Source organism: Seriola dumerili, unplaced genomic scaffold (genome assembly GCF_002260705.1).
Source record: "Seriola dumerili isolate Sdu_G_001 unplaced genomic scaffold, Sdu_1.0 BDQW01000017.1, whole genome shotgun sequence".
Taxonomy (NCBI): Eukaryota; Metazoa; Chordata; class Actinopteri; order Carangiformes; family Carangidae; genus Seriola; species Seriola dumerili.
The window spans coordinates 5,648,493-5,673,865 of NW_019174272.1; the positions used below are offsets into that span (position 1 = coordinate 5,648,493).

Here is a 25,373-nt window from a genome sequence, read left to right on the forward strand (position 1 = left end):
TCACATATAGTATATGACAATAATACAAGTTGTATTTAAATGTGGACTGCATGTGTGCTGTTGTTGCTCTAATCAAATATCAATTAGCATTTTGATTGACAAGTCCATTGTCTGGCTCTGTTTTCTCCCCGGGCTCCTGATTATCATCTAATGGACTGTGTGTCTTTGACGGTTGTCAAGGAGCCTGGGCTTTGAACAGCCTAAACACAGACACACCTGTGCCTACGTGTGTGTATGTGTGTGTGTGTGTGTGTGTGTATCCTGGCTTTTTGACACAGTACCGTCACAGGTGCATCAGTGAGTGACTCATGGATGGAGCTGAGGCAGAGTCTGAAGTGAGCGGACGAGGTCTAACTGGACAAAGGGAGCACACAGATAACTAAAAGTACCCCAGCAGAATGCCTCCAAAAAGAAAAAACGATGCTGCAGTTAAGGTTGAAGATGGTGAGAAGATTTTTTTTTTTCAAATATTTTCTACGTCTGTCAATTTTTCAGCTTTAAATATTCCCCCTTTTTCATTATACTGATAATGACTGAAAAAAAAGTCCTTTTTGAGATTGATCAGCTGATTTTATGTTTGTGTGTTTTTGTTCACATGCTCCAGTTGGGATGGAGGTCGATGCTGTGTTAGATAGTGGGAGTGAAGGTGAGTTTTGTGAGACAATCTTCATTTTTATCAGAGGTACAGTTAAGTTGTGCAGGAAATGTCTATATCTTGAAGATTTGTCACAATCCGATGGTGTGATGATGTAAATTAAAGTTGGGAATATAAATTGTGTTGTCACTGGATAAAGCTATTTGTGTAAAAAATGCATACATGTGTGTCTCAGATGAGGCCAGGAGGAGAAGTAAAAACAGAAGAGCCAGGCCACAACGTAGAGCCAAACAGGTCAGTGACGATGAGGAGGATGAGGAGGATGAAGACGAGGAGCCACGGAAAAGAGGACGGAGGAAGAAGGCCAGGCCCAGAGACAGTGATGAAGATGACGAGGAAGACAAAAGGAGTGTGAAAAGCAAAGGATCCAAAGCCTCCAGGAGGAGAGCCGCAAAGGAGGAGAGCGATGAGGAGAGCGAAGACGACCGAGAGAAGAGGAAAAGAGGAGGGAGAACGGTGTCCAAGAAGGAGAAAGAGGAGCAGAACAAGGAGAAGAAGGGAAATGTTAAAGGGAAACAAGGGAAGGATAAAGACGATGAGAAGGACAAGAAAAGGAAGAATGGGAAGTTGAGCAGGTGCAGTATTCTCTGAGAGCTGTCTCTCACCTACCTGCAGGCTCCACACACTCATACGCGCTTTTGTCCATGCAGTCTCATGCAGACTAGTGATATGAAATTATTGTATGTGCCATGTATTCATGGAGATGAAACACTGCAAATTATATAGGAACTCAATTCAATATTATAAAAAGCCAGAATACACACTCGTTTCCCTGAATAAATGGCATGTACAGTACATCTGGTTGATTTTTAATGGGACATTTCAGCAGTCAGATGCTGTTCATGGGGAACACTGTGCCTCAACAACCAAATGTTAGGTTAATTATTTAGTGGACCAGGGGTTTACAGTCTTTCCAGGTAACAGAAAAGGTTATATCATCACCCTATCAGAGGATTTACAAAACAAGCAAAACTCAGTTTCGGTAGACAACTTTGGGTGATAAAGACTTTTGGCTGCTGGTAATGGTGCTGGTGTGATCCTCGTTAGTTCATCCATTATTTACTGCCGCCTTAAAACAAAGGTAAAGGGACAAAACATCCCGAGTAACCTCATCTTCCTACTGTTTCACCGGGTGTGTTTGGTGTGAGTTGGCAGCATTTTAAAAAGCAGCTTACTACTGGTTCTGAGAGTCAAGAAACAAGATCTGAACTTCGTTTTTTAAAAGCAGAATTCAATGCCATACAATAACTCTTAATTCTGTCATTGAAAATGATTCAATATAATAATTCAATTTGAGTAGATTTTTTGAAACAAAATGTTTCGACAAAGTGCAGCATAGAAGGCAAAAGAAACCTTTTTAAAGTGCCCGTCTAAAAAAAAAAACCGCAAACCAACATAAAAAACAAACTGTCTCACATGAATTTGAGAGTTGAGCTTCACTGAGTTTCTGCTCTTCCACTATTTTGTAAAATTGATCTTCACGTACAGATGAGTTGAGGTGTTGGATTTTCACAAGTTGCTGATGTTTCAATCCTGTGGCGCCTTGTCAAAGCCACGGTACGTGACACATCTTTCCCTTTATCAGCTCCTCTTCTTCCTCTGACTCTGATGAAGAATCGCTGTCGGAGGGAGAGATCGCAGCCCTGAAGGAACAGGTAGAGGAGAAGAAGAAGCTGATCGCTACATTAAGGAACAAACCCTGGCGCATGAAGAGGAGACTCATACTGCTCAAGTAAAAACCAAAACCAAAACAGTGACTCACGTCCTCCGGCTGTTTGCTTGTGGTTATTTCAATTTGTGAATGTTGTTGCTATATTTTCTTCTTTATGCTTGTTTTAATTTGGCACTTTGTGTGTCACTCATTTGTTTTTCCACTTCTCTTCATGCCTACCATCACTCATGTCATGTACATGTGATGCTGATCATGCATTATTAAAACTTGTTCATTGCTTTAGCTGTTTGATATTTCTCTTTGTCAGTGCTGTGATCTATAGACAGTCAAAACCAAAGTTCTTTAAAAAAGATGCTTTACAGAGAGCTCAGACCAGGTTTCCTATGACTCTGTTTTGTCATATTACAAATCAAAGCTGTCATGCTTTCACAAATCTGCTGGACACAAAACTGAGCTCTGATGGATGGATGCCGTAGTTTGCCCAATTAATCACATTCTCTTCAATTAACTTATCTTTGCAAAGAAATAAAAGCACTCAACAGAAAATCAACATCTTGAAACTTCTGAAAGTGATTAGATCCAAGCCTGTATTTGTTCACTCACACTGAATATCTTAATCAGCTATGGATTTTTTTTTTTACTGTCTGTGAGATGCACAGTAGAAACAGTAGAACCATGATGACAGCTGTCTATAAATCTCACACAACGCTGGCTGCAGTTCAGTCTGTTGGACATCTTCAGTATGAGAGGGCTGGGAACAGTTCAGGCTGCCTTGCCAGGCCCAAGGCTGGGAGTTATGTAACTGAGTGTATTTGTGTGTGTGTGTGTGTGTGTGTGTGTGTGTGTGTGTGTGTGTGTGTGTGTGTGTGTGTGTGTGTGTGTGAGGTAAGTGTGTACGTTTCTCTGCATACAGATTAGTGTAAGCATGGCTCTGGGAAAGGGAATACGATATGTGAGCTGCATTATTTTTTTAATGAGCTTGACACTGTTTAAGGCATGTCGCTGTGGTTGACTGACCTCCTGCTTACCAAGTCTAAGTAGTGATGTATTATCAATCACTAAAACACCCCACACCTGTCGTTTCAACATCCGGTTACCACTCACTAATTCATTCACGGGTTAGGTAGGTCATGGTTGTCTGTGTTTTCTCCGATTGCTCACACAGGGAGGCCCAGGAGTTTGTTGAAAAGTTTGAGGGAGCTCTGGGGAAAGGACGAGGCAGGAAGCTGTATGCTTTCAAAGTCATGCTCACAAAGGTAATCTGTTCATGTTACACTTACTGCAACAACAAAACTCTATCAATTTATAATGTGAACGATATTTTTAAAATAACATTTTTTTGTCCCCAGAAACTTATCAAGTTCAAACGTGACTTTGAGAACTTCAAAACAGCCTGTATACCCTGGGAGAGGAAGATAAAGGAAGTAGAAAGTTGGTACCACGATGACTTTATGTGAAAAAAAGAAGAAGATACTAATACTAACACTAAGATACTTATTGTTTCTAATAACCTGTTACTACATTTCTAAGTCAGGCTCCTTGTTTTCCTAACCATAGGTCACTTTGGGTCATCTGTGGCATCTTACTTTATCTTCCTGAGGTGGATGTACGGTCTGAATCTGGTCCTTTTTGGGTTCATGTTTGGCCTGGTGGTGCTGCCTGAGGTACAGACTTTCCCATAATACACTGTGCAAGTTTTCAGATCCCTCTCCCTCCTCACCTCCGACCCTCTCGTCTGTGTGTAGGTCCTTATGGGTCTTCCCTACGGCTCCATTCCCAGGAAAACTGTGCCCCGTGACGAGCAGGCCACAGCCATGGACTTCTCTGTGCTCTTTGACTTTGGTGTGAGGATCTTAGCTTCATTTATCAGTTTATCAAACCTGACTCAACTTATGACAATATGTGGGTGATATTTACAATCAGTATTATTGGAAAGACATGGTATACCACAGATAAGATGTGTTAGTGGCATGGCTATGGGGATGGCAACTAGTCCACCATTTTTGGTCCAGACTGAATATCTCATCAACCATTCATTGGATTGTCATGAAATTCTGTACAGACATCTATGGTGCTCAGAGGACGAATCCTAATGATGCTGGTGATCCCCTGACTTTTCCCATGCTGCCAACATGTGGGTTTTGAGGGGAAATGCTTCAACAGAAATGTCCCAAGTACAGCCTCACAGGGCCGTTAGCATGGCTGTAGGTTCTTAGAAGTTACTATTTTATTTGCTATATTTGAACTTTTTCTTAATCTTGTTTAAAAAAAAAAAAAATTGTGAAAGTTGCTTTGCACCTGCTTGTGCAGCTGCGATATGTGTCTGTAAGAATTTCCTTGTACACCTCATCAACAGGGATACTGCAAGTACTCCTTTTTGTTTTACGGGTACTACAACAGCGACCGAACGATCGGACTGCTGCAGTTCAGACTCCCTCTGTCATACCTGCTGGTGGGTGTCGGCCTCTTTGGATACAGCCTGATGGTTGTCATTAGAACGTAAGCGAGACGCACTAATGCAGGCAATCGGATGTACAGTACATGTATGCGTTTGGAGATGTTTGAGAGCTGCTTTTCATCTTTCTCTCTTGCAGAATGGCTCGTAACTCAAATGAAGGAGGAGACGGGGCGGAGGAGGGAGAGTTCATCTTCAGCTGGAAGATGTTCACCAGCTGGGACTACCTGATAGGAAACCCTGAGACTGCAGACAATAAGTACGCCTCCATCACCACCAGCTTCAAGGTTAGCAGGTGTGTTTGTGTATCTGTGTTTGGAGGATGAACTCTGGAACATGAAATAAATGTCTTTTGAGAGCAAAGGTTTCTTGAGTCACCATTTTGCACCAAAATTGAACAAACATGAAGGTGACATCCTTAATGAAGGAAAACTTTTTTTATTTATTTGAAAAGTCATCTCTAAAGACAACCCACTAGAATTAAATGCTGGAATACTGAACATTTCAGAATAATAAAGTGCAGTTTACACCAATATAAGAGCATTACAGGATGGATGTTTCCTTTAATCTCATTTTCCTTACAGGGTTTGCAGTGAGATTTCAAATTCTGAAACATGCAATGTGGTACATAAAACATAAAACTAGAAGAGGCTTAAATGCATCTTTTTTTTTAAAAAGAAATGGATCATTTTTATCTACCGGTAATTTTTCCCCACTGTAGGAATCCATCGTGGATGAACAGGAGAACCAGAAAGACGAGAACATCCATCTCCGGCGGTTCCTCAGGGTCCTTGCAAACGTTATGATCCTGTGCTGCCTTGGAGGCAGCGGATACCTCATCTACTTTGTTGTGAAACGTTCTCAGGAGTTTGCTGATAGGAAGAAAGACGATCTCTCATGGTTTGAAAAGAACGAGGCAGGTTGACACTAAACATTAAAATGTTATAATTTCTGTTTAGGCTATGAGTTTTCAGATCATTATTTTATAGAGTTCACAAGGATCTTTGGCGATGTGGGAGAGCTGAGGCTTGAAAATTAGAGTGCAAAATAAGATGAATATTCCCCCTCTCTTGTCTGATGTATCAGGTGGAGTTTGTGATGTCTCTGCTGGGGCTGGTGTGTCCTCCTCTGTTTGAAACAATTGCAGAGTTGGAGGATTACCACCCTCGTATCGCCCTCAAGTGGCAGCTGGGTCGAATCTTTGCCCTCTTCCTGGGAAACCTTTACACCTTCCTCTTTGCCCTGTTTGATGAGGTTACTGCCAAGGTATGATGTATGACCCTGAGGTATTAATACACATTTGGGCTCATTTTTTACCAACGTTCATGGACACTATCTCATGTGATGAGAGTCACTAACCTTCTCTGTGTTTGCTCTGCCTTCTGATATATTATATAAATATTAACAACTTAAGAGCAAAATAGCTACATTTCTGACTGGCCTTTAAAAAACTATATTAATCGTTTCCAGTGTTTGAGCTAATAAGCTAACCAGCTGCTGGCTTTAGCTATATTTAATGTGGTATCAATCTTCTGATGCGACTCTCAAGTAGAAAGTGAGCAGTACTTCCCAATATGGAACAATTCCTTTGAATCAAGGCTGTGAACTGAGTATTTTGTCTGCAAGTTGTTTGACATAAACTTTGCTTTGCCTCGACTGCTCTTTGATGTTCTTTCTTCTCTTTAGCTGGAGAGGGAGAAGACAATCAAGAATGCCACTGAATGGTCTATGAATCTGTACTATGCCAACTACACCTCCCACTTCAACACGACAGACGTGCCTCCTCCAGATGTGAACCCAGCTGACGTCGTTAGAGGACCCTGCTGGGAGACCGGAGTGGGAATAGTCAGTAGTGGCGTTATATACTGTTGTCCTATGGTGAATGAGAAACTGGGGGTGCAGAGTAGCCTAGTTTAACTCCATTTGCAGCATCATTCCTGCACTTCACCCCACTTCAAATCAAACAGAACAGACCTCACATCTGATTTCATTGGTCTATGTTTGTCCTTATTTCCTTTGCTTTTTTTCTCGCTGCCGTCTTTTTCTGTGCAGGAATTTGTGAAGCTAATCGTGTCAGACATGCAAGTGACCTATTTGACCATCCTGATTGGTGATTTCCTGCGAGCTGTCATTGTGCGCTTCCTCAACTACTGCTGGTGCTGGGACCTGGAAGCTGGATTTGTGAGTACTGGCAATGTGTGTCAGTGGGTCTCGGTGTTTCAGTGTAGATTGTAGATTATGTGTGTTTCTTTTTTTTGTTTGTTTTGTTAAAATAAATTAAAGTGTTATTTTCTTTTTACCTATCTATCAAAGCATCACCATTTTGACATCCTGTCGTTAAAACCAGCCTTTACATGAAATTAAGCCTGACATTTGTGCCTCTTGTCTCTGCAGTTATACAGTGTGAATTTCAAGTGGGTGTATCAGTTAAATGAGTGCTCATGTCATCATTGTACAGCGAACATGTCATTCAGCTCTGTGATAGTACAGCACGGTTCCTATTGGAACCGAGTCCACCTGATACCATACCACGACATCTTGCGAGACAGGTGATCCCTAACATTGAGTGAAAGAGGACACTGCAATGAGAACTTAATTACAGAGAGAGAGCGAAACGTAGGCACAGAGAGAGGGGCAAATGCAAAGTTTATCAACCCGTTCTTTGTTCATTTCAGACGAACATGCTGATCATGTTGTTGTGTTTTCTTCCAGCCTTCATATGGAGAGTTTGACATCAGTGGAAACGTGCTGGGGCTTGTCTTCAATCAAGGAATGATATGGTGAATGACTCTACATCTGCATGTTTGATTTTATTTTCTGCCTCTTTTATATATAACAAGAGATTCTCTAATGGGACTTATGGTTGACTAATGAGCTTCTCTCTGATGAAAAACAGCTCATGTTTCTGGTTTCTCCTTGTCTGTCTCCACTCATTAACAAAATACAGAGTGATGAGTGCCTGACTCTTCAAGATGTTTTATTTGTTTGCCTGTTGATATTACACTAATTAGAGGACTCAGATTTATTTAAATGATTAGATCATCTTGTTTTTCCTCAGGATGGGGGCATTTTATGCTCCAGGTCTGGTGGGTATGAATGTTCTGCGCCTCCTGTGCTCCATGTACTACCAGTGCTGGGCAGTGATGGCCTGTAATGTTCCTCATGAGCGAGTTTTCAAGGCCTCACGCTCAAACAACTTCTACATGGGCCTGCTGCTGCTCGTGCTGTTCCTCAGTCTGCTTCCAGTCGTCTACACCATCATGACCTTGCCCCCTTCCTTCGACTGCGGGCCATTCAGGTCAGTAGGACTGAAATTGTTGACTACGAGACAGTGAAATATGAATTAATAGTTCACGGTGAATTCTTCTGCATGTTAAAAGTACTTCAATTTATTAATTAACTGCATCTACCAGAAACAATTTAAAACCTTTAAAGTCAATTTATCCATATGTACTGGTTGTTTTTAGTGTTTTAGGCTCCTGACTTTTTGACACACCAGTAAACCACTTTTTTGAGACAGCAACAACTTGTTTTTTTCACCTGTTTCTGGTTCTGTTCAGTAAAAGAAGGAACATTCCTGTTGGGTTGTAGTGGGATTATCACACCATTCATTTTTCACATTGTTGCAGCCCTAGTAGACATTACACCTGGGCAAAAGGCATTTTTATTTACTTTATTTGTTTATTTGTAAGGGAACATGTACAATATTAAACACAAATGAATGTAGCTTAAAGAGTCAGCATGAAGCTAGTTTTCCTCTGCTGTCCCCTTCAGGTCATACAAGCACATTTGTGCTTAAACATACTAAAATTGTCTTTTTGTCCAAAGATTAGATGCAACAAACAGTTAATTTGGTCCATGTCTTTTCACCAGTGGTCAAGAGAAGATGTATGATGTGGTCATGGAGACTATAGAACAGGATCTTCCATCCTTCATAGGGAACATTTTTACCTATGCCACCAACCCGGGACTCATCATGCCTGCTGTCCTTCTCATGGTGTATGTATCATTTAAATATCCAAAAAAATAATTAGGGAGTGAAATACCATCCCATGTACTGGAGAGGAAGGTAAATGTAAGTAGACATTGAAATAACATAACAAGATTTTTTTCACATTATACATTATGTATTCTTATTGTGTGTAATTGAAGAAAGTAAAGTCATAAAACTTGTCGACTGCCCTGTGGTCTAAGCTGTTGTACTGTTTACAATGGCTTTCACCTAAAAGACTTATAATCCTCTATAACAGGTTGGCCATCTACTACCTGAATGCAGTGTCAAAAGGATACCAACAAGCGAACACGGACCTTAAAAGGAAGATGCAAATGGTTAGTATGAGTGTTTTCTTCTTGTTTCCCTCTTTTTTCAAAAGATTCAATCAAAAAAATGACTGTCTGATTTATTGGTGGACACTTTAGGCTCGAGACGAGGAGAAGAACCGCAGGAACAACAAGGACAGCACTAACCAAGTGATGAAAGACTTGGAGGACTTGCTGCCAGACAAGTCTCTAATACCACCCCCCATCGAGGAAGAGCCACCTTCCCCTGGTAAACCCACACACCTGCATATTCCTTTATTGCACATGCTATCAGCCAATTTGCACCTGACTGTCCTCACCACTCATTTTGCTCTCCATCTGTCATCTCAGATGTCGTAATTGAGAAGGGCAGCAAGTCTCCCAAAACAAAGCCAGGTGCGGCAGGAAAAGGGGTTAATCTGCAAAAGGACGTGTCACTGGCGGCCCCAAACCCCAGAAGGCCAGTGACCCGTGCCCCAAGCCCAAGAGGCGTGCCTCCTCGAAATGCCAGGGGGCCTCAACCTGGGGCGGGCAGAGGAAGAGGTCGCGGCGGGCCTCCGAGGCAATGAGAGACACGGTTCATGGACCAAAACCCAGACGAGACCTACAACTAACAACGAACAACGGGCGTCTGTAAGCATGACTTCTGCAGTCATTGTCATATATACGGAGGACGGATGCACCACTGCGATAACTATAGACTTTTCAGAAATTCATTTGCATGGATAATAATCATTTTCATCAATCATTTATTACATTATTATAGTTTTTTTTACTGCATAACTGAAGTGTTGTAGCTAGTATTTTAAACATGCATTAATTATAATTAACCACAGAAAAAGTCTATGATTACTGCAGTGTAAAGTAAAGACGCAGAAATGACTAGAATTGCCACAGCAAAAATATCAACAAAAACCATGGCACTGTACCTTGTTGTAATACAGATATATAGCAAGAAATGGACATGTTCATGTTAAGTGCACTGAAATCAGATAATGTTTAGTGGTTATCGATATAGGTCAAAAATTTTATTGATTTCATTTTGAAATCCCTGTAAATAGTTTGTAAAATGTCTTTTGTCAATTTTTTTGTATGACACCAATTAAAATATTTCATCTCTGGCAAAGTGCTATTGAAGTTATTACGTCTGAACAGAAACAGGCTCTCTAAACTAACAAACACAAAAGAGACACTGCTATAGAGAACGTACTGATCGCTAAACTGTTAAAGTAAAACATCTGAGATAGTACACTGGGGGAACACAGAAGTCTACATTGTCACAGTAATATCTAGCAACAGAGACGTAACACTGACAGGATATTGAAAAAATAGTGACTATCTCAGCAGAAATGAATGTACATAAAGTGACACAGAATTGACGATGCCTTCAAAAACATCCCAGTGCCATTTGATTATTACAAAACGTCTGAAGCCATAGGGTGGCAGAGAATTTAAAAGGCAGGAAAAAGTCATTCCTGTGATATCACGGTGTTATGAGTTCTTCTGTGAGATTTTGATGGTGACTGCCTTGACCTCTGTGTACTCCTGAAGAGCATATTCTCCCCTAAAATAATAATAATAAAAAAAAAACACAGATTATGCAATGAAAAGGTGCTACATGCCACTTGTGATAGTGTTTCCTCACATTAAATGATCAACATTTACCAGTAAAGTTGCAATGTTAAAAGTGCAGACCTGTATGTAGATGTGTGGTGGACATAAATACAGCACGTATAAAGGGTTACTGCCCGAAAGTTTATACTCACAGTTCCCTCCCATTGCCAGACATCTTGAAGCCACCAAATGGACACTGAGCGCTCATGGCATTGTAGCAGTTCACCCTAGAAAAAAAACCCCCAGCTCATTACATAACAGTTAATCTACCAAAGGCATGCATTATGCATTGATATGATATCTAATATGATTCTAATATAACTTTAAGGAAAGTTTTCTTTGATGATTTGCATGACACTCAACATTAACTGTAAGAGCTAAACTGAAGAGGATTTGATCCGTACCACACCATGCCAGCCTGCAGAGCAGAGGAGACTGTCAGGGCTTTGTCAATGTCGTTGGTAAACACTCCTGCTGCCAGGCCGTAGTGTGTGGCGTTGGCTCTCTGGATGACTTCGTGGATGCTACGGAAACACATGATCTGCTGCACTGGACCAAAAATCTGAGCGGGTGCGAGTACAGGGATGAAGGTGTTATACGAGGAGGAAATTCAGAGCACAGTGTTCAAATGAGGACACAAATAATCTGTGTGTTTGTCATGCGCACCATCGAGCGTGGTTGTGTATGTGCAGATGTGTTTGAGAGCAGAGTACCTCTTCTTTGGCGATACGCATATCATCTGTGACATTTGAGAAGACGGTGGGTTGGATGAAAAGTCCCTGCTGACCCCATGGGGACCCCCCACATTCCAGCGTGGCTCCCTCCCTCTTCCCACTCTCTATCAGCTCCATTATCTTATCAAACTGCTTGTGGTCAATCTACAGAAAAAAGCAACCAGCAGCTCAAATTATTTTCTCTTTGTGTGTTTGGGTTTTTTTTGCTTCCTGACCTGTTACCTGTATCAGTTGTCAAATAAATAGGGTTCTTGTATACCTGTGGCCCTTGATCCACCCCTGGCAGCAGTGGGTTTCCCAGGACTTTGGATCTGGCTCTCTCTACACTGCGACGGACAAACTCCTCATAGATTGGTTCCTCCACAAACACCCTGGATCCAGCCAGACAGCACTGGCCCTGGTTAAAGAACAGACCACTGTGGGCCTGCTCCACTGCGTACTCTACTGCAAGACAGACACATACTCTAGTCTAAAATGCTGCAGCTAGATTACTGACAGGCAGTAAGAAGGGTTAATATAGTATCACCCCTGTTTGAGATTCAATTTTTACCAGTGACATTTAAAACCGTTTAAAGGACATAATTTGGAGTTGCTTGCACACTCCATGTTCTGATTACTTGAATTTTATTCTGTGTATTTCATGTCCGTTGATTTGTCACACCTTTACTTTTACATTGAGTAGTTTTAAAACATTTTGCTCTCGTCAACAGTGCATAGAATAAAGCAATCTCTTCAGTGACACTCAGTGTATGTACGCTGTAACACATGCTGAAGGTAGAAAAAGAACAATATATTTAAAAAGCAACTAATCAAGCAAGTAATCAAGTAACTGTTGAAAAGAAAAATACTCACAGTCACAGTCTGCAAAGACAATATTTGGATTTTTGCCACCGAGTTCTAGTGTAACTCTTTTCAGATTGCTGTCCCCTGCTGCCTTCTGGATGAGTTTCCCAACCTGGCAACCAGGGACAACAGTGTGAGATCAGTAAATAGGATCAAAGGACACTAAAACACTAGAAGAAGTACAAGAAGAGAAGAGAAGCGAAGAGAAGAGAAGAGAAGAGAAGAGAAGAGAAGAGAAAAGAAGAGAAGAGAAAAGAAGAGAAGAGAAGAGAAGATTTCAGTAGATACTAACAGCAGTAGATCCAGTGAAGGCTATTTTGTCTATGTCCATGTGGTGGGAAATGGCACAGCCTGCTGTCTGACCATAACCTGGCACCACATTCACCACACCTGGAGGAAACCCGGCCTGGACCCAGAGAGACGGAGGGAAAGATATAATAAACAGCCTAAACTACACATGCTCAGCTTTAACTGAGACATAATCTTAGAGCAGTCTTTCTACTTTTACAGCCACGTAGGCCTCGACAGTGTCTGAATGCAAGTTTATGGCTTTTGTCCACATGTTCTTTGTTCTTATATCATTGTTGGGGGAAAAAAGTAACAATCCAAGTACCTCTTTTATGAGTGCGGCCATGTGCAGGGCTGATAATGGGGTCTGTTCAGCAGGTTTGATGACTACAGTGTTCCCACAGCACAGAGCAGGAGCAATCTTCCACGCAAACATCATCAACGGGAAGTTCCACTGTCGGCCGAAATGCACAGACATGTTTGAGTTTCAACAACATGGGGAAAATTACTAAATTCTTGGTTAGTATAATTCATATTTAATAAGCATTAAAATACATGAGGGTGTGATACAGCCAGACTCAATCAATTAAACTGATTTAAGGTGAAAGAAGTTTGACCATGTTGCCAGATTTCTTCAGATTTTCTTCTCTGTTGTTAAACTGACACGGGTAGAGATCACATTATTGTTAGTACAAAATATTCTAACCAGAAATGTAAATATCTTGATGCTATGCTCACACTTGCAACGTTTCATCTAGACTGGTAAGTAAACAGCTGTTAATGCTAACGCTGGCTATGCAGCAAGAACAAAACTTACAAATAGGTCCTTTAAGTGTATGACTCTCTAGTGTTGGACAGAATTATTTTATCTACTCACAGGAATAATCTGTCCACAGACTCCAATGGGCTCATGTCGTGTGTAAGTAAAGTACTCTCCATCTAAAAAAAACACAACAAAACAATAGCTGTCAAACATGGCAGTATCTCCGTCTATATGTAAAGTTGTGAGGAGTGTTGAAAAGAGGGGAACTCGCCTACTGGGATGGTTTTGCCGTGAATCTTGTCGGCCCAGCCACCATAATATCTCAAGGTTTTGATTGTGGCCATCAGATCTACAAAATATGCCATGAGAAACACTTTGCCAGAGTCCAGGGCCTCTAGGGTCTAGAAATAGAAAAACATAGTAATTATTATTCAAGTGCCATTACTCAATTGCATTAAACCACTTCAAACCTAAATTTTGGGAAGCAATATTCAAACTGAGGATTTATTGTGTGTGTATGTGTGTGTGTGTGTGTGTGTGTGTGTGTGTGTGTGTGTGTGTGTGTGTGTGTGTGTGTGTGTGTTTCTCACTGCCAGTAGCAGCCGGTCTCTCTCCACTAAGTCAGCAAGTCTACTAAGTAGATGACCTCGGTCTGAGGCGTCCATGGATCGCCATGGTGACCCCATCTGGAAGGCGGCTCGGGCACTCCTCACTGCCTTGTCCACATCTTCCTACAAGAGAAGGCACACTTTGAGGTAGTGGTCATAAAAGTCAACTCAAGTCAGTTTCAGTTTTATAGACCAATATCTCAAATCACAATTTTGCCTCAAAGGGCTTTACAATCTGTATTTGACACCCTGCATCCTCGGACCCTGGATTCGGATAAGGAAAAACTCCACCCAAAGCCAGAGGGTCCCTCTTGCAGGATGGAAAATGCTACAGACTCAAACAACTGTATAAAATAACATAAGATGGTACAATGCACTTTCTCCACCAGCTTCATTATCCAATTCTTGCGGGTACAGAGGTAAAAAGCCCATCTAATTTACTGGTGATGTATAATATACTCACTGCATCAGCCTCCTCCACTTCACACAGCAGCTCTCCTGTGGCGGGATTATACACAGGAATCTTTCTGCCGCTGCATGACTCATGCCACTCGTTACTGATGAACAACTGAGATACCAGAGGAGAAGTAAAGAGCAGTAATACACAAAGAAACGGCACAGATAAATTTTTTTCCTTCAAGTAGTATCTCCTCTGCTTATTGTCTCAAAGCAGATCAAAGACGGTCCTGAGCACATGGTGAAGCGTATCAGCTCTTCTCAGCCTGATGAAATTAATAACAGGCTCCCTGGATTTAGTGGGAGTCATTTTGCCTGCTCTGATATTTTTATGAGGTGCATCTGCATGCTGTAAAGCACGTAGAGTATTTTCAGGTAACTGCCTTCATCAGTACCTGAACTGATAAAGGACCCGTAATTATTTTCCCATATTCATCTTGTTTCATCTCGTAAAAACCACATTTTCCTTCTCGTCTAATTACAAGCAGACACAGCTTATTTCAGTTTGGACACAAACCATAAATACTAAATTACTACATCACTGGTACACAATCCAATATTAAAGGGCAACTGAACCAATTATGAACAGGTTGATTCACCCAAATTCAGACCAGATGATAAGACTCACAACCCGCCTGGTAACAAAGCAACACAGTTAGAAAATTGACCACTGAGACACATGGGAAATGTTAGGATGAGGATAAAAGGAAAATATCAAAACCTGCAGTTTTTAATATCAAATCAGAATTGTAATTAAAACTTGACTGCCTAATATAAAACACCTACACAGATCCCTCTGCAGTGGATTTTTCTGCACACAGTGTCCCATTAATGACTGAGAAAGCCAAACCCTACATATGTGGTTGATTTACATTTTCTATAATTAGATCCTAAATCCGAGTGTCTTATTGGTAAACTATATGGAACTCTGACTTTTTATTATGAGCTAAATTTCCCTCCAGGAACAAATAAATCTGGTCCAAACTGGAGCTTGGATCATTCCTCACATTTGGTTCAGTCTTTGACCCTTGACTGCCCGGCACAGCTTACCTTTGTGTATTGTATTGGGGGGTCTGGGACCGGCATGGGCAGGGCCTGCGCCTCAGGTTCATCTACATGCTGTGATTTGTGGTTCTGGTTTGGACCCTGGTGGTTGCACCCGTTACCAGCGTGCTGCTGGTGGCAATTGTCAGGCTTGGAGTTCATGTTTGCATGTTTTCCCTCTGAAAAAGACACAAATGGAAGCCGGTGTCCACCCGAGCGTGTTTGAGTGTTTATCCATATACTGTACTGCATGTGTGTGGGACCTCTTGATTGTGAAAGCTAATATCTGGATCACTGAGTGAGAATAGTTCCTTTCGTGTTTTGTCATAACCCTGTGCATGAGATGCCATCCCAACCCAGTGGAGTAACAGAAACTGTGCCAAATGAGCTACTGGCATTGTCAGCAGGGTAACACCACAGGGTCAAGGGTTATGACTGGCACCGTAAAGTCGGGCTGGCTCTGAGCGGTGGGTTGGACTGACCTCATTTGATCAGAGGGGATCAGAGAACAGCAGGATGCAGGCCGGACCAAAAACTACCAGAGGTGTGCTTCATCACATTTGCCGAAAAAACTGAAAGCTTTGATCACAAATGGGCTCAATTTAAGAAACAATGAAGATCTGCATTATATAAAATGGATGATTAAGAATATTCCACTTTACATACACAGATACTCACAACTACGTTTAATCCCGCACACAAATTCACAGCAAACATAAACATATTGCTCATTATCTACAAATATTTTGTTTTGTTTCACAAAAAATACCACTAATCTAACCTGCACTTAGCATTTCAGAGCTGAGATGCAATCGATTAGGCAATTGACAAAATATAAAATAATATAAACAATATATTTTTAATATTGATCGATCATTTGAGTCACTTTTCAAGCAAAAATGCCAAACATTTTCTATTTCCAACTTTTTTCTGTTTGAGTGTTTTCTGTGTTTGTCTGTTTTAAATTGATTATTGAATATTTTTTGACAAAACAAGGACTTTGAAAATGTCAGTTTAAGTAATATTCTGACATTATGTCGACAAACCAGTTTATCAGTTCATTGAGAAAAAAAATCAACACAGGCTATCACACTGACTAATTATCAAAAATCAACTAAATGGATTAAATTTGGAAAATAACTGAAGAGGAATTAGTATAGTCTTTCACTATAAAACTAAAATGTTTTAAGGTTGTAAAGCTTTACCATTCCGAAGTATGAGAAGTTCTGTTACCTGTGGGTGATGCTGATGAGGTGCCTTCAGCTTGGTGCACTCCTACTCCGGTCACCGGCATGTCGCCGCTTCTCTCCGGTTCCTCTCTCTCCGCCGAGCAGCTTTATATACCTGCAGCTGTCAGCGCTAGAAAACAGGAAACGGCAGCATTACGCACCGGGAGTTCTCTCTGGTCCTCCGAGGGTCTCCCCTGCACGCGCTTATCACCGCTCAGTCGGAAGCGGTTTACCCCACGTGCCCTTGTGAGGCAGGCGCGCGCATGATGATGTGACCGTGAAACACAGTAAGGTGGTAAGGTGAAGTTTTTAAATATTAGCCTAACAAAATATGTATTTTTCATATATATTGTGTATATTTGATGTGTAACAAGCAGTCAGTAAAACTTAACCTACATTTAGTCAAGTAGCCCCACCATACTTAAGTACAGTTTTGAGGTACTTTAATTTGAATGTTTCCATTAAACGCAACTTCATACAGTACTTATATTCAACTATATTTAGAAAAGAAATTTAAATTTACTGCACAGTTTATCTGACAGCTAGAGTTAGCCTAGTGTTTACTTTGCTGATAAAACTTTTCAGCTATGGTAGCTACATTCCTAAACAGATTAAAATTTTAAAATTAGCACCCTCAAACTGCAACAGTAAAATGCTGCTTTCACATTGTTGTACTAGTAGCCAAACAATAAACCAATGATAAATTAACAATATAACAATCACAGAGGCTGTCTCCATGACAAATACTTTTATTTTTGACACTTGAAGAACATTATCAATGACATTATCTTCATCTGTCTATCTGTGCTCTAATTTACTATTGAGATAACCTACACCTGTATAAACATGAACTTTTTATGCTGCAAATCAAGGCAACCACAAGCTGTGTTCAGTCAAGTGAGGGCCACTTGCTGTATTACTTCTGTTGTCTATGAATCAATTCAGCCAAACTGCCTGGATAGACCCATCTACAACACAGCAAACATAATTGGGAAGATGTTTGCTTTGATAAGGGGCCTCCTGCTGCTTCACTGTCTCCCAGGAACAATGTGATCACATAACTTTGTCTGATGCGCCTATTTTGGTCTAGAAATACACACATCCCTTTGAGAAATATCCCCCGGGACAACACAACCTCTATAATTAACCCTTGTTAAACAATGAAAAGATCAGCAGAACTGCATTTAGGGAATGTGCAAAAACACAGTGGAAACCATCTTCCCATACTAATGTATGCGGCCTGACATTTAGTTAACTTGAAGCTTGTACTGTGAAGGCAAAGTTTTTGCCTGGTATTTATCATTGTTAAATATTAATATCATTTAGCAGTAGTAGCAGTCTGTATATGTTGAGCACATGCATATGCTCATTCAAGTATTTTGAGTCATGTATGAGCGTTAGGTCAGTAACCCTGGTCTTAATGTTTGAATATAAGCAACACAATCTCCTTCTAGACACTTCACCATCTAGTCTGGCTCCACAGAGTCAGTGTGTCTTGGCTCTGTCTGCCATAGTTAATGACATGACTGGACCGCCTCGGCCTGGAGAGGAGTTGGACTACTAGGTCAAAGGAGCTGTCGCTCGGCCTGACAGCACCGGGTGTCCCACAGTTGAGCATGAGCTAAATTGACAGTTCGATGGAGAGTGAGAAAGAAAGGAGAATGAAAGGAATGAAAGATGGAGAGTGAAAGACAGTGAGAGAACTGGGCATGAGGATGTAATGTAGGCATGGATGAAGATAGCGAAAATAAGGTATGAGGGCACAAGGGAAAAGGTTGGAAATAAAGGAGAGAATATAAGAGAGAAACAAGGGACTTTAATAATCTATTAGAGGCCACAAGGTAAATATTACAAATGATAAAAAGTAAAAATGAAGGCTGCTTGAATGAAAGGGAAATGTTATTAAATGAAATTATTATACTGATAGACCTGGCGGTATGACAGTATCATGTATGATACGTATACATATCATTACTACCATGACTAGTTGATATGCAGCCCGAGAGCATGAACTGCAGGCTGCAGTCAAACTGCAGGGACATGAAGTCAACCCTAGCAGACGGAGAGCGTCCCCTTGTGACACAATATGGCAATTACACTGTTCATAAAACTGCTGGGGTCTGTGAACCAGTGATGGAGGAAACACTCAGGTGCTTTCCTGAAGTAAAAGTTTTAATATCACAGGGTTAAAAGTCCCATTTTCAAAGGTCAGGTACCTAAAACCACAGATATATATCCAGCAACACTTTTAAAACTTACTTTAAAGTGTCAAAAGTGCTGTAAGAGTGGCCAAGAGTTTACAGGGATGTTTCCCTATTTGCATTGCTCCATAATAGCAATTCAGACATAACTATATATTTCACTAACAATGGATTCATGTAAATTCCCCTTTCCTTGCAAAACACAAAAGTAAATTTACATATTTTAATTTCATTTAGAGATTGGCTAAAAAAAAACAAAATATACTTGCACATGAGCTATAAACTACCTTGCTTCACAATGTATGAATCAGTGGATGGCTGTGGTACATTTGCAGGATGCTCATCGGCAGTATTTGTTTTCTTGGCTTTTTTTTCCATCCCTTTATATTTTAAAACACATTTCACAACATTTAAGTCCTTGAAAATTATTTTTAAACCTATACACTGTAAAAAACAGTCTCCAACTTTGTTAGGGACAGAAGAAACAGGAGGGGAGGGGCCCATGTTGTGAATGGTTCCGGTCGGCGGTCAAATGGGCCGATACGGTCACTGTCTGGCCGGACTCGTCCTAAACCCTGAGCCAAGTTTCTCGCCATGTGTGCCTCTCTATTGTGAGCGGGCAGCAGCTCCCTCTGCAGGGGGCCCAGCTGCTGCTGAAAGGGACGTCCCGGACTGTGAGCTACTCTCACTAAGTTCCCCAGGATCGGACCTCAAAGTTCTGCCTGCTGAGGGATTTTGTCTCTGCTTTGCTCTCTGTCATCTGAGTCTGGCTCTCTACTTCTTGTTTTTACTCCAGAGTTACAGAGGACACTGCAAGGTGAGTTTTCTAACAAAACTGTTTCCCATATTTTGTTCTTTCTTATATATGTGTTTGTTTTTTTTTCTTTGTTTTTCTTCTTTCTTTTAATAGCTTTCTTACTTACTTTCTGTGAAAAAATATTTATATTTTTAGCACTCTTCACAATTTTTTGACATAGATTAATTTAATAAGGGTCTATTTTTTTCTTTCTTATACATAAGTTTTCACTTTCACTCTCCATGTCTCAGTATCTTTGCAGTTTACCGGGCAAGATGAGACTGACGTTTGGGACTCTGCCCATCAAGGAGAACTCTTGTGCTTCTCTGTCTGGTGTCACTATTGGTCTGTGTCTTCTCACCCTCCTCCTAATGGCCCTCAGGGGCCGAAAGAGCCATCACGCCTCCCAACTGGACCGTACAAAATATCCCCCTCCTCCTGGCCCTACACCGTGGCCCCTTGTTGGCAATCTCCTCCAAATGGGGGACCAGATTCATCTTTCTCTAACCCATTTGAGGCTCCAGTACGGTGATGTTTTCAAGGTATATACAGTCAAATGTGAAATATTTTAGATGGGCAAAGGATTTTAAGAATTTTCTTTCATTCAGTCATTTGTTCATTCCTTCACCACAGATGCGTCTGGGCTCTTTGACTGTTGTGGTCCTGAGTGGATACACCACCATCAGACAGGCACTGGTTCGGCAGGGGGAAGCTTTTGCTGGGCGGCCTGACCTTTTCACCTTTTCTGCTGTAGCCAACGGGACCAGTATGACCTTCAGTGAGAAGTATGGACCGGTCTGGATGCTCCACAAGAAGCTGTGTAAGAATGCCCTCAGGTCTTTCTCCCAGGCTGAGCCCAGGGGATCTGGTGCCACCTGCCTGTTGGAGGAGCATGTCTGTGCTGAGGCTGCTGAGATGGTGGAGGTGATTCGGGAGCAGGTTGCTGCTAAAGGGGAAATGGGCCAAGAAATGACGGGTATAGATCCAGTGGTGCCCTTGGTTACCTCAGTGGCAAATGTTGTGTGTGCCCTCTGTTTTGGGAAAAGGTATGACTATAATGACAAGGAGTTTCTCACTATTGTACACATCAACAACGAGGTGCTGAGGATCTTTGCAGCCGGGAACCTGGCTGATTTTTTTCCCGTGTTTCGCTACTTTCCGAGTCCTTCTCTGAGGAAGATGGTCCAGCACATCCGCCGGATGAATGGATTCATGGAGAGGAGCATTGAGGAACACATCAACACCTTTGATAAAGTAAGGAGGCTGGTAGACACCCTAGTAGACCAGAATTTATATTGTTTAAGTAGGGGGAAATGAAAAAGGAAATGCATAATTACACATTAATGCAGTGCCAGTAAAATTGAAAGCATCGCTGCTTTGTATGACGAAACATTACGGTTTTGTTGAGGAACAAAAGCAGCATCTCAGGATTTCAAGACTAAGTATATTACATATTTATTTTTGTTTTAATATTACACTTTTATTTGAAGGACACACAATAGGAAATAAATATTTCAAAGAAAAGGATATTAATTTCTCATACCTACCAAGACCAGGCCACCATAATGAGTGGTTAAGTAACATGAAAATGTATTATACTGACTGACTGATCACTGGTTTGATTAATCTTAATTAAACTTGACCTAAGCCAATCTATTGCTACAGTGACCACAAAATACAAACAAGATATTTTCAGAACGGCCTCATGTGGTGGATGGCGTGTCTGTAAGTGTTGTTTTCTTTTTTACAGTATGTCTGTTCCACTAATTTGCCGTCCACTGTTTAATCTGACATTGCACTCATGCAGTAGTAGCTGTGAGTGCAACTGTAGCCAAAAAAATAACAAACAAGTTCCCTGGGAGGGACCTTTGTTCTTGTGCAGAGTGGCTAAAATGTTCGCACGCACTCTAATTAGGAATTAGCAACCCACTGGAAGACACGCGTCGTACCGTAACTGATTACTGTCTCTGCCCTAATTATTGCTTTTAAATTTTGAACCTCTATTTCTGACAAATCACCTTATTGTTAATAATAACAGTGTGATTCTTCAGTGATTTAACAAAGACAGAACTACAGTCAAATGTTAATATATCATATACATGTTTATATATGTTTATGTGTGTGTGTGTGTGTGTGTGTGTGTGTGTGTGTGTGTGTGTGTGTGTGTGTGTGTGTGCGTGCGTGTGCGTGCGTGTGCGTGTGTGTGCGTGTGTGTGTGCGTGTGTGTGTGTGTGTTTGTGCGTGCTTGTGATTGCAGAACTGTATCCGGGACATTACAGATGCTCTGATTGCACTTTGCGAGGACAGGGAAGAAAATAAGGAAACGTCTGTGCTCTCCAACTCTCAGATCATTCACACTGTCATAGACATCTTTGGCGCAGGTTAGACACACTGGAAATCAGTGACTCACTTATATTAACACCGATTGACAAATGCTGCTGGTAATGACATTAAACTGATCATATTAATGACGGTGATGACTCTCTTGTCACTGCAGTTGTGTTGTTTGTGTTTTTCTCAAGGATTCGACACCATCATTGCTGGTTTACAGTGGAGCCTGTTGTACCTCATCAAGTTTCCCAACATCCAGGACAGAATACACCAGGATATAGGTGCAGTCTTATGTTTTAATATGACAAATCTCTGCTCTCCATATTATACAAAATGTGCTGTGCTTCCGTTTTTATTTGTATACCAAGATAAACTTTTACCAGAAAGGGAGCCAGAGGGAACTGTGGTTAATTCATTGCTCACAGAGCATTACTGCATCAGAGGAGAGAGAATTCATGCTATGCTGAATAGCGAGAGCCTGTCCAGGGTCGGGTCTCATGAATGACTCATAGTTCAGAAATAGAAGGTTGCTCGTTAATGATTTGCACATCACTAATGAGAAAAGATTTTGGCCGGTGGTTTATTATTGATACAGCAAAACTACTAACTTTAGAGAAGAAGGTGTTGCTTCACATACGGTTGATCTTAATGTTTGAGATACAGACTATTGCAGAGTCCAATACCAGACTATTGTCAAACTTATCTCATAAAATATGCACCAAAAAGGATTCAGAAAGTTGAAAGATGTTTTCAAGGACACAAACATGTGAAAATGCATCTCTTTGTAACAAATTTATCATCATCACAGGACTAACCAGGCAAATGTGATGTCTGTTAGGAAGTATCAACATTACAGGCAGAATCAACACAATAACGACCCAACAATAGCCAACCCGAGTGCCCTTCCCGAACAGACAGAATCTGACAGCCACGAGAGAAACTCACAAAAGATCAGTCCAATTTGCTGATGCCAGAGCTACTTTTGAAGTGGGCTGACAGAACTGGTGCTGCCTGTTCTGAGGCACGTTGCATTTTCACAGACAGAGAGAGAGAAAGAGAGAAAGAGAGAGAGAGGGAGAGAGAGAAAGAGAGAGAGAGAGAGAGGGAGAGAGAGAGAGAGAGAGAGAGAGAGAGAGAGAGAGAGGGAGACACTAAGAAAAGGCAGGATGAATCAGAACGAGAGAGGGAGGCACAAACAGCCAGAGAGAGAAAGGTTAGAGAGTTGTTCCAGACTGACACAAAGGCAGTAACACGCAAGGCATTGAACACAGACTGTCTAACATTCTTCACATACTCATCACTTGAATTAAACTTAGATTCATACAATTAATTGACTGAGAAGCTTTTATTCTATTGTTTACAGCAGGTACAGTAGCTGTACTACAACTTTATGTCATAGTAATTATTTGTGAAGTGCATGTTTAATGAAATGTGACAAACTCAAACACATCTCAGCCCTTTATCCCCTAATGAACTGAAGTGCAGCTGAATTTTACAGACAGGGAACATTTGTTGAAGTCTGAATGAAACCTACTGATCATGCAGTTTTATCACTTATATCAGAAACCCATTAGTTTGATGTCATTGCAGACCCCGACTTCAAGGGCTCTACTGGCCATACCCTGAGTTAACCTGTATCCCAGCTGAGGTGATAAATCCTGTGCATTGTGTCTAGTTTCTATTGCAACTCCCAAAGTGTGTGGTAAGATATTTGGAAATACATCAGTATTTGTTCTTGTAAACAGCCTGAACATGTTAACATGAAGCTGTACTTTATCACTGCTACTCACCACTTCATCGTCAGCCATTTGGGTGAACTTTCTGAACTTGGCAAGCTGAATAGGAGCGCCTGAATGCACCTCTCCTTTTGTCTCTGTAAGGACAGACCATCACATTTTGGGGAGGTGGTGGGAGGTCAGTCTGGCCTTGAAGTCACTCAACAGACATAACACTCAAGTTCTACAAGTTGTGCAAACTCAGTTCTCCATTCATTTCTAATAGGTTTGGTGTTTTTTTTCTTATGTAGATGACCACATTGGCACAGCCAGACTTCCCAGGTTTTCAGATAAGCCCAAGATGCCTTTCACAGAGGCGTTCATATATGAAGTGTTTCGTCATGCTTCCTACGTCCCTTTCACCATACCTCACTGGTAAGACAAAATGTTTTTATACAGTAAATTTCAGGTTGTCTGTATTGTTGTTAATGCAGTCTTCGCCTTTCCGCTCTTTTAGTACAACAAGAAACATCACCCTGAATGGATATTTCATTCCCAAAGACACATGTGTCTTCATTAACCAGTATCAAGTCAATCATGACATGTGAGTAGCCACGAGCAATCATCACCTAATTATGACTTTGAATTAGATTTTAATAAGACATGCTACTGTATCAGTAAAGACTGAAGTATGCACATCTCTTTCAGCTGAGAAGATAGTGTTTTTCTGTTTTAATACTTTAATGGTCTTCGTGTTTCTCACGATGTCTCAGTGATCTTTGGGGTGACCCGGACACATTTCGGCCTGAACGCTTCCTGAGTCCATCAGGACTCCTCAACAAGGAGCTGACGGAGAAGGTTCTCATCTTTGGCATGGGAAAGAGACGCTGTCTCGGTGATGGATTTGCGCGCTTGGAGATGTTTGTCTTTCTCACCACGCTGCTCCATGGGCTGCGGATTGAAAATGTTCCAGGGCAGGAGCTGGATCTCAGCACTGATTTTGGTCTGACTATGAAACCACGTCCGTACAGGATCATGATCTCCTCGAGGTTTTAGATCCTCAAAAAACCCAAATGATGCTCTGTGTGGATGTTTTGGAAAATCACAACACAAATACTAATTATTATTTCTATTAGCCACCATCTTTGGCTAACCTTCCTAACACCACGGAGATATAGTACCTCTCATTATACCTTGTTCATAGACTGGAGTTTTTGTTTTGGCAAAAGGGGTGAAAACCATAAGCACACACATGAACTACAAAAGGGAAATATACTGTATGTAAAAAAGCATTTCTAAGATATCAAAAAACAGATAGACATAGCATTTACCATGGACTAACTTGTTTGTATTGAGCTAAATCTTTACTGGGTGAGGGTCATTCAAAGTGCTTCTGTGCCTGTACTTCTAAAGGGTCCCTCTGCCTTCCTGTCCCATCACATTAAAAATGAAACTAGCTCGAAAACAGACCCTCATTAAATGTCTTTATCTCAAGTTATTAGTTACAGTTAAACACTGAGGGAGGGAGAGAGAGGGTGTTTCAGATTGGTGATCATCGCTTCAGGCCTCAAACTGTGTTCATGCAGGGTTCATCCTCACTCTCGCTGGCCCTCGTCTCTCCTTCCTCGTTTCAACTTTTCTCCTATTGCCTCCTCATCTGTTAGATTCCC

The 25,373-nt window shown here is 41.2% G+C and overlaps 3 protein-coding genes across 4 annotated transcripts; 2 read left to right on the forward strand and 1 right to left on the reverse strand.

The window, feature by feature from the left end:
• Positions 1-398: 398 nt before the first annotated feature.
• Positions 399-9,650, forward strand: LOC111227250 (transmembrane channel-like protein 2). The gene is made up of 20 exons (XM_022752688.1): positions 399-444; positions 605-646; positions 831-1,230; positions 2,241-2,387; positions 3,493-3,583; positions 3,677-3,758; positions 3,885-3,991; positions 4,073-4,171; positions 4,684-4,826; positions 4,922-5,069; positions 5,504-5,698; positions 5,869-6,048; positions 6,469-6,627; positions 6,835-6,963; positions 7,495-7,562; positions 7,841-8,080; positions 8,656-8,781; positions 9,033-9,111; positions 9,202-9,331; positions 9,433-9,650. The coding sequence occupies exons 1-20, from the start codon at positions 399-401 to the stop codon at positions 9,648-9,650; spliced, it is 2,829 nt and encodes a 942-aa protein (XP_022608409.1).
• Positions 9,651-10,572: 922 nt separating this feature from the next.
• aldh1a1 (aldehyde dehydrogenase 1 family member A1) lies at positions 10,573-15,476 on the reverse strand. Of its 2 annotated transcripts, none has more exons than XM_022751944.1 (13): positions 15,438-15,476; positions 14,395-14,499; positions 13,914-14,054; positions 13,595-13,724; positions 13,438-13,499; positions 12,886-13,014; positions 12,565-12,678; positions 12,282-12,384; positions 11,689-11,873; positions 11,409-11,573; positions 11,100-11,257; positions 10,848-10,922; positions 10,573-10,645 (listed from the first exon to the last, which is right to left on the reverse strand). In XM_022751944.1, exons 1-13 carry the CDS (start codon positions 15,471-15,473, stop codon positions 10,573-10,575), a joined length of 1,476 nt encoding a protein of 491 aa, XP_022607665.1. In that variant the 5' UTR covers positions 15,474-15,476. The 2 variants fall into 2 exon arrangements, with proteins under 2 accessions (XP_022607665.1, XP_022607674.1); XM_022751953.1 differs by having other exon boundaries at positions 13,914-14,050; positions 14,391-14,499; positions 15,438-15,473.
• Positions 15,477-19,912: 4,436 nt separating this feature from the next.
• On the forward strand, positions 19,913-24,759 carry LOC111226752 (cytochrome P450 1A1-like). The gene is made up of 7 exons (XM_022752068.1): positions 19,913-20,199; positions 20,291-20,911; positions 21,915-22,038; positions 22,180-22,269; positions 24,015-24,138; positions 24,221-24,307; positions 24,477-24,759. Exons 1-7 carry the CDS (start codon positions 19,933-19,935, stop codon positions 24,757-24,759), a joined length of 1,596 nt encoding a protein of 531 aa, XP_022607789.1. The 5' UTR covers positions 19,913-19,932.
• Positions 24,760-25,373: the final 614 nt, after the last annotated feature.

What these genes read in the sequence shown, in the direction of transcription:
- LOC111227250 (XM_022752688.1), top strand. Translation starts at nt 399, where the DNA reads ATGCCTCCAAAAAGAAAAAACGATGCTGCAGTTAAGGTTGAAGATG. An exon ending in GAAGATAAAGGAAGTAGAAA is followed by an intron (nt 3,759 to 3,884) that starts GTTGGTACCACG and finishes TCCTAACCATAG; the next exon opens with GTCACTTTGGGTCATCTGTG. An exon ending in TTCGACTGCGGGCCATTCAG is followed by an intron (nt 8,081 to 8,655) that starts GTCAGTAGGACT and finishes TCTTTTCACCAG; the next exon opens with TGGTCAAGAGAAGATGTATG.
- aldh1a1 (XM_022751944.1), bottom strand. Translation starts at nt 15,473, where the DNA reads ATGCCGGTCCCAGACCCCCCAATACAATACACAAAG. An exon ending in GAGACCGGCTGCTACTGGCA is followed by an intron (nt 13,725 to 13,913) that starts GTGAGAAACACA and finishes TTCTATTTCTAG; the next exon opens with ACCCTAGAGGCCCTGGACTC. An exon ending in TCTGTGGACAGATTATTCCT is followed by an intron (nt 13,015 to 13,437) that starts GTGAGTAGATAA and finishes TTCGGCCGACAG; the next exon opens with TGGAACTTCCCGTTGATGAT.
- LOC111226752 (XM_022752068.1), top strand. Translation starts at nt 19,933, where the DNA reads ATGAGACTGACGTTTGGGACTCTGCCCATCAAGGAGAACTCTTGTGCT. An exon ending in AGTACGGTGATGTTTTCAAG is followed by an intron (nt 20,200 to 20,290) that starts GTATATACAGTC and finishes CCTTCACCACAG; the next exon opens with ATGCGTCTGGGCTCTTTGAC. An exon ending in TATCAAGTCAATCATGACAT is followed by an intron (nt 24,308 to 24,476) that starts GTGAGTAGCCAC and finishes ACGATGTCTCAG; the next exon opens with TGATCTTTGGGGTGACCCGG.